Raw genomic sequence first — 10,790 nt, forward strand, 5'->3', positions numbered from 1 at the left:
TATAAATAATATCGTTATCGATAGTCGTTTCCACATAATCGATTAAAATGAATTGCCAGGTAAGAAAAAGTAATAGCTTCAGCTTCAGCTGATTTCCTTTACCTGTGGCTAACGTTAGACATTGATTGATGGCGATTTGTTGATGTTGACGTTGTCTGACATTTGTGGGTTTCGAATTCTCAAAGCTTTTCATTTTATGTGAAAAAATGCCATTTTATTGAATCTAAATATGATTTAAACTTCAGCTTATAAGAGATTACTTATTCCTGCATAATATATTTAATACTCATATTTAAAAAATGTCTAATTATCAAGAAATTGTCAATCTGAATGTAGGGGGTACGAAGTAAGTAAAGCTTTAATAATTTATAGAAAGTTAATTATGCATCTTTTCCTTTGTTTATTTTGATAAACAGTTATAATTTTAAGTTCTTATGAGTTTCTTTAAAAACAGAGATATACATGGTATATATACATAGATATATACATATTGATATGATATGATATTGTAAACAAGTGTTTTTGCTATATTTAAATATATGCACTAAAGGAGTACCTATCTAAACAATTAATGTTTCAGGTTCGCAACATCGTGGCACACTCTCACATGGGTACCGGATACGTTTTTCACAGCCTTATTGAGTGGTCGGATACCTACAGTTAGGGATGAGACCGGTGCAATATTCATAGACAGGGATCCCAAACTGTTTGGTCTCATCTTGAACTTCTTGCGGATGCACGACATAGACCTTACGAATGTGAACATTAGGGCTCTGAGACATGAGTGTGACTACTTTGGAATAACACCACTGAGCAGACGGCTGGCACTGTGTGATGAAATGAAACATTCTTCATGTGGAGATGTGCTATTTTATGGTTATTTACCCCCTCCACAGTGTAAGTTCTATATTATGTCTTTAATTCTGATAAAAACAAATTTTCTTTCATTTTTTGCCAACTAACATTACATTCTACTATTGTCAAATTCTAATTTAACTGGGGTAGTTGCTATAAAGATTGTACTTAATTTTGTTTTTATAGTTCATGCCTTCTTTTTTATTATCAAGCTGGTCTTATCACTTTTACCACATAGGTCATTTTACTTAGATATGAAAAAACATGAAAGTACGGGAAAGTAACCTATTGCGCATCAACTATCCAAAATATATCAGTTAACTTAAATTATCATGTGATAAACAATAGCTTAATAATTAATTTTAAGAATAAATTTCTACAAACAGTTTGTGACTTTTTGAAGGCCTTTCTAATCTTTCCGTTAAAAACTCAATAACTATTCCATTTACTTTCAGTAAATCTCTCAATACAAAGTAATAGCAATGGCAGAAATGGCAATAACTGTTCAAGAAAAAGTTCTACAGCTTCGAATTCGGAAAGTTCCGCCAACAGGACTCATTCAAGGAACTCTTCACTTGATCTCAGGACTATAGGGAGGATTCCATCTCAAGATCAGTTAAGGTGAGAATTAGCCACCTTATCTACAGATGTGCCTTGCAATTAATGATACATACATACATACATACATAAAATCACGCCTCTTTCCCGGAGGGGTAGGCAGAGACTACCTCTTTCCACTTGCCACGATCTCTGCATACTTCTTTCGCTTCGTCCACATTCATAACTCTCTTCATACAAGCTCGGCGGTTTCGGGTACTTTTGACCTGACCCTTTACCAGGACGTCCTTAATTTGATCAAGATACGTTCGTCTAGGTCTTCCCACTCCGACCTTTCCCTCCACACTCTCCTTGTATATCTGCTTAGTCAACCTGCTTTCATTCATCCTCTCCACATGACCGAACCATCTTAACATACCCTATATTAATGATCATGATGCTCAATGCATTTTTTATGGGACAGACTATTGATTGACAGAATCTTTTTATTGAAATTATACTCAGCAGTAATATATTGCCAGTGAGGAGTCGCAGTATTAGTAAATGCTTTTCGCAAAAAAATTATACAAATTATTATATTCACAATTATTAATACTGCATACTACAATAGACTTGACCCCTTGATTGATACTTTGAGTCTGATCATAAAACAATCCTATTCTTAGCTGAGACCTAGACTGGTCATCATCTTCCTGGCAAAATAAATATTTTACTTTTAAAATTCTAACAAATTACAACTGACAGGAATAATATTATCTGCAAACATTCACAAATTAATGTTTAGTACTCAAATTCATAATTTTATTATATTATATTTTATTATAACATAATTTTACATTTTGTTTTAGTCGGTGTGGCAGAGGGCACTCAAGAGCAGCATCATTAGGCAACAATACAGACTGTTATAAGGGAATAAGACCTCCTGAAGGTATGTTTACAAAATACAATTGCTTTGATACAATCAATAAACATCTGAAATGACAGTCATATACATAGGGACAATATACAGACCAGTCCCAAAAGAAACTTTTTATGTTAACAGTAAGAATACTTTAAATTTTCAATTCATTTACTACAGTAATGTCATGTTTGTTTCAGTAAATGCATGGGCGGATAGTATGAAAGTTCAAATAATAAAGGCACATCACAATTGGATAGCTGTTGCATACACACATTTTGTTGTTGGATATAGGTGAGAGAACTACAACTTTTTTTAAGAAAATAAAATTATTTTATTATTCGTATAAGATAAAGTGAAAAATAATTATTAAAAGACTTTACATGACAATTAGTTCAGGAATGCAATAAGGCAAAGATAAGATAAAATTCTTTTAAAATATGCATATAAAAATTAAAACTACTCGAGCGATGTGTCGCCATTTTATCTCTTACCAGATTATCTCAAAATATTTATATAATAAATAAGATAACTATTCCAATACAACTTTTTATTTTTTAATATTAGCTGTAAAGTGAATTAGGGAATTAGGGCTCATATGAATAAATAATAATAAACAGTGATTTTTAATAATTTTTTTGGAATAAATAAAATTTATTATTATGAATCTTCTTCTTTCTGGCACCTCACTGGAGCCGAAAGTGCGTCTTTTGATACCTGACTGGCTTACATACACCCTGTATTGTACCTCTACAGATTAACAGACTCATGCGGCTGGTACCAAATGTTCCAATCTCCGGTACAAGACTCGGCTATAGAGCGGATAGCTTTAAACGCGAAGACGGGAGGCGGCGCTAGTTCTGGCAGCAACACGTCATCGGGCACTGACGTCATGCTCGGCATCGCGAGCGGGCTGCTGCTGCGGCTGTGGGCGTTCTCTACGCACATCGAGCCTGTCAGGATGAATCTGATTGGTTAGTCAGATACAACTGTCATTAGATGGGCTTGTGAAGACGGGAGGCGGCGCTAGTTCCGGCAACATGTCATTGAGCACTGACTATGCTTTCTTTGTTATATGGAAGATTCGGCTTTACTAAGATGTTTTTGCGATAAAATTCTGTCTTTCAGTCTGATATTGATTTTTATTTGTTTGTCCCCAGGCACATTTAACTTAGGCATGCGAGTGGAACACCTCCTATTCGTGGGTCCCCAACTGGTTGCCTTGAGTGGAGCGGGCAGTCGGAGCAAGGCTGGTGTCTGGCACACCAGCACGCAACATTGGCAGACCCAAGACGTAGCTCATCTCACTACTTACGACACCGCTGGTTCCTTCCTACTGCTGGGCACGGCTACTGGGACTATTAATTATATTGGTAAGTTCTAAAAAAGGGCGTCCTGGCAAAGGGTCAGGTCAATAGTACCCGAAACCGCCAAGATTGCATGAGGAGAGTTATGAATGTGGATGAAGCGAAGTAAGTATGCAGAGATCGTGGCAAGTGGAAAGATGTAGTCTCTGCCTACCCCTCCGGGAAAGAGGCGTGATTATATATATATGTATGTAAGTTCTAAATAAACTATTGGAGAATGAATCAAAACTTTAAGTTGGTGAGTAGAAACTACGGAACTATTGGAATTTATTAGTAGTAAGACCAATTCCGACCATGATCCTTATATTAAGGGAATCTTGTTTCATTTAAAATTTGATTCAAATTAAATCAAACAATATTCCGTTCATTTTGTCCTCAGACATGCAAAAGTTTCCACTTCGAATGAAGGACAATGACCTTCTCGTCACGCAGCTATACAAAGATCCAAACCAGGAGCCAATCACAGCAATATCTGTGTATCTCACACCCAAGACAAGTAAGTATTCATCTCTTTGTTTCCCATTCATAACTTTTTGAATGAAACCGACTTTAAAGCCTTTTCTTAGGTTTGTTTTGAACTCCAGTCAATTAAAGCTGATGGCAACCAGACGAGACTGCTTCATTCTTCATTACATCCGCACAATGATCCCAGATTGGAAAGGCAGATTGTTACACGAAGCATCTGGATACCTACATACCATCACGCCTGTTTCCCATTGGGGTAGGCAGAGACTATAGATCATGTTTCAAATTATAACTGGCCGAGTAATCGGATGTATATCAAAATAGTTAATGACAATATGACTTACAATTCTTGATATTAAAATACCATAGTTACCATACAGTCAATATTGCCAAACGCCTTAGTAGCAAAACGTCTGGAAATCGGCGAACAAAAAAAAATCTTCATCAGTTTAAGTGTTTAAAAGAGGCTAATAATATGTCGTGAAAAGCGACTGAGGGATAGGTTTATAAGTTTGGAATTCTTCTTTTAGGCGATGGGCTAGCAACCTGTCGCTATTTGAATCTCAATTCTATCATCGAGCCAAACAGCTGAACATAGCCCATCAGTCTATTCAAGTTTGTTGCCTCTGTCAAAAGGGATATAGAAGTGATTATATGTGTGTATGTATGCTAATAATATAAATTGATTTTCGCTAGATCTATGCGGCAATTGGATCGAGATCGCGTACGGCACTCGGTACGGCTCCGTGCGTGTGATCGTGCAGCACCCGGAGACGGTCGGCCACGGCCCGCAGCTGTTCCAGACGTTCACGGTGCACCAGAATCCAATCACAAAGGTATCATTACATTTTACAATCTTTTACAGATGTTCTCTCAATAGTATCTGCGTGTTCCCGGTTGCACCCCCCGCTGAAGTGTTTCGGGCCCCGGGGTCCGATATTCTTTCACAGATGTTATGTGTGACTTAGTAGGTAGTAGAAGACTACTTTCTTCTGGGTATATCAAGAGCTGGTTATATTGCTCTTGACAAATTAAAACGGATTCCCGTTTTATATCAGTTTTGCTGTAGTTTCCAACAGAGTATAGAATATAACTACTTAAAATCGACTAAAACAATATAGGTAGGTAAATTTCTGAACCAACAAATAGGCCTTATCAGGTTTTTCCAACAAGATTGTTTCTATTGTAGACATTATGAAAACCAGTAATACTAATATACTACACTGTTGCATTAAGTGTCGTATTCTCGGCACCGCCGTGTGTTCTCGGCACCAATATAAAAAATAAAAGAACCACTCCATCGTATGGAAGTGGTAAAAGGCGACTAATGGAAGGCTTATAAACTTGGGATTCTTTTTAGGCGTTGACCTAACAACCTGTCACTATTTGAATCTCAATTCTGTTATCAAGCCAAATAGCTGAACGTGGCCAGCAGTCTTTTCAATACTGTTGGCTCTGGCTACCCCGCAAGGGTTATAGACGTAACTATATGCATTTATGTATATACCTAACAAATTGATTTTAAATACTAATAATCAATAAAATTAATATTTACAAATACCAATATATGTATAGCTGACAGATTTTTTTTCCTTCAGGTATCCCTCTCGGAGAACTATCTGGTGTCAGTGTGCAGCGAGTACAACCACGTGCGGTCGTGGCGGGTGACCCGCTTCCGCGGCATGATCTCCACGCAGCCCGGCACCACGCCCAACGCCGCCTTCAAAGTGCTCGCGTTGGAGGCGCCCACGGCGCAGGCGCACAATGACTGCGGTAACACTGCTTCCAGATTCCTTAACATACATACATATGGTCACGTCTATATCCCTTGCGGGGTGGACAGAGCCAACAGCATTGAAAAGACCGAATGGCCACGTTCAGCTATTTGACTTAATGATATACTTAATTGAGATTCAAATAGTGACAGATTGCCAGCCCATCGCCTAAAAAATAATCCCAAGTTTGTAAGCCTATCCCTTAGTAGCCTTTTACGACATCCATGGGAAAGAGATGGAGTAGTCCTATTCTTTTTTTTATTGGTGCCGGGAACCACACGGCACCTCCTTAAGAAGAAATCAATTCTTCCCAACCGTACCGTCACCGTGGCTGGCTCACCGGGCCGGATGAGAGTTACTTCAAATAATGGGGTAAGGTTACTATTCTGACTGTTGAGCATTATGAAGCGAGTATATCCACGTGCGGTCGTAGCGAGCGACCCCGCTACCGCTACGATTGACATACAAGATAAAGAAGACCCTGGGTTGTCACTGCCATTAATCTATTTAGCTTCTGATGTTTTTAAATGTTTCTTTTAATTACAGGACCATATGGCGAGCAAGATGAAGAGCAGATATTCATACAAAAAATTGTGCCAGATACAGACACACTGTATGTGCGGTTAGCTTCAAATGGCAAAAGGTGATTAAAACACAAGTCCATATATAGGAAAGAGCTATTGCTTTTTCTTTTAACTTTGATGATAATTTAGAGTTTAATTCATGCATTCATATAATCACGTCTATAACCCTTGCGCGGGGTAAACAGTGCAAGCAGTTTGAAAAACTGGCAGATCAAGTTCAGCTGTAAGGCTTGATGATGGAATTGAGATTCAAATAGTGACAGGTTGCTACCCCGTCGCCTATAAGAAGAATCCCAAGTTTATAAGCATATCCCTTAGTTACCCTTTACGACATCCATGGGAGAAAGATGGAGTGGTTCTTTTTTTTATATTGGTGCCGGGAACCACACGGCCATAGAGTTTAAAGACACTGATTAGGACAATATTTAATAAATCTATCCGTATTTAACGTATATATTGTGCCAAACTTAACTTCCTCTATTGAAAATTATATCTTCTTTTTCCATAGAGTGTGTACTATCCGATCTGTGGACGGCTCGGCAGTGTCTTGTTTCGTGGTAGCGGAATGCGAAGGAGCGTTGCGGCCTAGGAGATTATTACTCTGTGGTCACCGTTCTGGCGCCACGCAGATGTGGGACCTCACCGCGCCCATAGACAAGGCGGCTAAGCCGGGACAGGCGGTCGCTGCTGGCGGTTAGTATTTCTATTGTCTGTGACCACCACGCTAATGTGAGACTTCACCGCGCCCATAGACATAGCGTCATTGTATTTATCAAAACTCAACTTCATCTAGTTAAGAGGTCAAAATCGATATACACAACAACATGTCTGAAAGTCGACCCCTGCAAAGAAAGTGCAATTGGTTACGCTTAAAGATGTGACAAAGACAAACTTAGAGCTTAAAGTGTTCAGATAAATCTCTTCCTCCTGGCTTTAGTCCCAGTTACATCCTCACCGAGGGAGAAGAGCATGGGGTATGCTTTTGACCATGGATTGGTGATTGGGTGAGAACGGTTTTTACACGAAGCAACACCCATCTGACCTCTGCAGTAGGTAAACCTAACACGTATTAGATATATGGTTACATATCCAGTTGCCTGAATGTGCAGGCTTTCTCACGATGTTTTCCCTCACCATAAAAACATCAGTTAGTATTCAAACTACTTAATGTACATAACTTTGAAAAAGTCATCAGTACTTGGCCGAGTCGGGATTTGAGCCTGTGCCTTTCTGTATGCATCACGTATTCTAACCGGCCCCTTACCGATTCGACCACCGACGCTTTAAAGCATGTTTAGATAAATATAATCCTTTAAATGCTTTATTATTCCCTCAGGAGAAGGCGAAGACGACGAAGCAGAAGGTGGGCCGAGTCCAGACGAACTTGTCCGATTATTGTCTGCGTGCGATTTAGACGCCGCCCCCGCACCCCCTCCATACGATCCCCCCCGCCCGCTACAAGCGCCATGAAGCTTGTGTAACGCGCTACAAGCGGTATACAACTTTATTGTTAATGGATAGGTCGAGTTACAGTTAGCTAGAGAGCTCTATGCAAGGCTATCGGCTAGTGATTTAGTCGCCGCCTTCGTGACCGTCACTGAAGTGTTCAATTTTCAATTGCGTTGTATGATTTACAACCCTATTGTTAATCTGTAGCGTTAAATTTACCTTGATGGAGTTACATGGTTTACAACTTAGATCGCAAATGGCGTCACATAAGATTTAGGTACTCTTTATGACATGTAAAATTAAGTTTTCAACAAACAAAATTATCATGTTAGATAATTCTAAGAGTATTAAACATATCAATGTATTGAAATCTGTCACACCGAATACTGAAGTTTGAAGAGTGCAACCAAGATGAAATCTATTGTGGAGATGTTGTATATTTAACTTGCATAAAGTTATATGTTAAAACTTAAATCTATACGGCAAATGGAATATAGCTCGCTAAATGAGTCGGTCAAATGATCTTGGTGGTCAACATTTTGAATCTAATATATGTAATGTAAATAATGTCTTTTATTGCAAAAGTTAAGATAGTGTAAATTTTTTTGTCTTAAATTGCTATGCTGCTAATTCTTCCAAAGCGGTCATAATTTATCAGACGGAGATAGAAATGTCCAATATCTCTTATCTATTTTCTCTATCTATCTGTTTGGCTTTCCGAAATGGTATAAAGAGTGATGATAAAACATACCTTGTTCGTGACGATAATGATTCTAAGTTGTTTGTACGTAAACCAATTTTTGTGTGGTTTTCTTTAGTTCGTGCCGTGTGGTTCCCGGCACTATTACAAAAAAGAATAGGACCACTCCATCTCTTTCCCATGGATGTCGTAAAAGGCGACTAAGGGATAGGCTTATAAACTTAGGATTCCTCTTTTAGGCGATGGGCTAGCAACCTGTCACTATTTGAATCTCGGTTCTATCATTAAGCCAAATAGCTGAACGTGGCCATTCAGTCTTTTCAAGACTGTTGGCTCTGTCTACCCCGCAAGGGATATAGACGTGATCATATGTATGTATGTATGTATGTTTCTTTAGTTCCTATTATATTATGCCACTTTGTACATTTTAACAATTATAAATTTTAGACAGGGTATTATTTAACAAGCACAAAGCTTCCATCACTGTAATCCCATTTTATTTGGCATATGCACATACATTTATCAGTACTATTATTTTAGTAATAATTCTAAAAATTGTACTTGCCACTTCTCGTTTTTTTTCATGTTGTATGTATAAAGATCTTAAGATTATTAATCTCATTTATTTATGGATTTTGCTTAAAATATTCAATAGGCTAATTGGCAATTCTAGTGGCTTTTTCATAGTCTCTAATTACCAAAAAAATATATTTTAAGTGAATTTCATAAGTAAATAAAGTTCCATGTTATTGTGTCTGCCTACCCCTCCGGGTAAAAGGTGTGATATTATAATAATATATAGGCGTGTATTATTGTGTCTAACACAGGAATCGATGTATTTTTTTCACATCAATGTGTTTTTTTTTTAATTATTGGCTCTTATTGCCATTTACCTTGAGAACGAACGATAGTCGCTTTGCCAGATAATTTTGACAAATGACGTATAAAGACTGATTTCATTATTAGGCTCAAACATGTTTAATGAAATTCTCATGAAATCATTTATTTTTGAAAATATTTGTTAATGTGTAATAATTGTATGTTGAAAATTATTATGTATATAGGATTGAGAATGATGTCTTATAGATGTTAAACTTTTTAAAATTATGTCATTTATTATTGTTGTTGTTGTAGTAAAATGCATTGTGTTATATTTATTGCAAACACCTATATTTACATTAACTTCATTTTCAATGTAAATCAGTATAACATTATAATGTAAGTACTAAGGAGTATAAAGTTTGTGTATATATTTATGACATCTATTAGGCGTTGAAACAAGGGTAGAGATAAATACCTTAAGTCGCGGGACCTTTACTTTTTATTTGATCTGAGGACTGCAGTCACGATGATATTTGATTTTATATCCAATGAATTACAAAAGAAAAATACAATATTTACAAAAGTTTAAGTTATTTAATATGAACCCTTTCCTTTAGTTTATTCCAGATGTATACTTAAAAACATGTAACAGAATTGACACAAAAACAATTTTGTTTATTCAAAGGCTTCAGCCTTGGAAATAGGAAGGTTCCATATAAAAAAAGAACAAGTATTTATGTTAAATGTATGCTTTATTGTTTAAAGTCTTATTATCTATTGGCTAAACATCAAGTCTAATTAAATTAGATATTAACATAATTATATTATGTAGATTGGACATTGTGTAAAAAAAAATAATACAACCTTAGTTATGAACCATGAACTTAAAGTCTATGAAATTTAAATGGATTCATAGTAAAAATTCAAAATTTATGAAGACAAATGAATGTACAAGAATAGCACAAATCACGTAGTGTAATAATACTTTAAAAACAGGCTAATAATTCTGTAAGTATAGTAAGGAACATATATTGAACAATAAAATAGACCATAAGACTTACAAGAATATAGTAATCAAACTATTAACTTCATGGTTCGCGAAACTTATCTGAAAATAAAATAAATCAAGAAACAAATAACACATCAGCTGACTAGTGAGGCCACCCACGCTACCCAACTACTTTCAAAGTAGGCGAATATTGATCGCCTCGAAACGATTACAATCGACGTTTTACCTGACTTTTTAACACATACCCAGATAATTCAAATTGGTATTTAGAATGCCATAGCGAAAATTAATAGATGTTAGTTATTCAG

General features: G+C 36.7%; 1 protein-coding gene across 1 annotated transcript; it reads left to right on the forward strand.

The window, feature by feature from the left end:
- The first annotated feature begins 129 nt into the window (after positions 1–129).
- LOC106129738 (BTB/POZ domain-containing protein KCTD3) lies at positions 130–10,068 on the forward strand. The gene is made up of 13 exons (XM_013328398.2): positions 130–346; positions 581–897; positions 1,311–1,476; positions 2,262–2,341; positions 2,512–2,605; positions 3,068–3,285; positions 3,472–3,684; positions 4,058–4,174; positions 4,840–4,979; positions 5,742–5,916; positions 6,465–6,561; positions 7,011–7,195; positions 7,839–10,068. The coding sequence occupies exons 1-13, from the start codon at positions 300–302 to the stop codon at positions 7,970–7,972; spliced, it is 1,983 nt and encodes a 660-aa protein (XP_013183852.1). The 5' UTR covers positions 130–299; the 3' UTR covers positions 7,973–10,068.
- Positions 10,069–10,790: the final 722 nt, after the last annotated feature.

The sequence above is a fragment of the Amyelois transitella genome, chromosome 18 (assembly GCF_032362555.1).
Source record: "Amyelois transitella isolate CPQ chromosome 18, ilAmyTran1.1, whole genome shotgun sequence".
Taxonomy (NCBI): Eukaryota; Metazoa; Arthropoda; class Insecta; order Lepidoptera; family Pyralidae; genus Amyelois; species Amyelois transitella.

What these genes read in the sequence shown, in the direction of transcription:
- LOC106129738 (XM_013328398.2), top strand. Translation starts at nt 300, where the DNA reads ATGTCTAATTATCAAGAAATTGTCAATCTGAATGTAGGGGGTACGAA. An exon ending in CCATCTCAAGATCAGTTAAG is followed by an intron (nt 1,477 to 2,261) that starts GTGAGAATTAGC and finishes ATTTTGTTTTAG; the next exon opens with TCGGTGTGGCAGAGGGCACT. An exon ending in TGTCAGGATGAATCTGATTG is followed by an intron (nt 3,286 to 3,471) that starts GTTAGTCAGATA and finishes GTTTGTCCCCAG; the next exon opens with GCACATTTAACTTAGGCATG.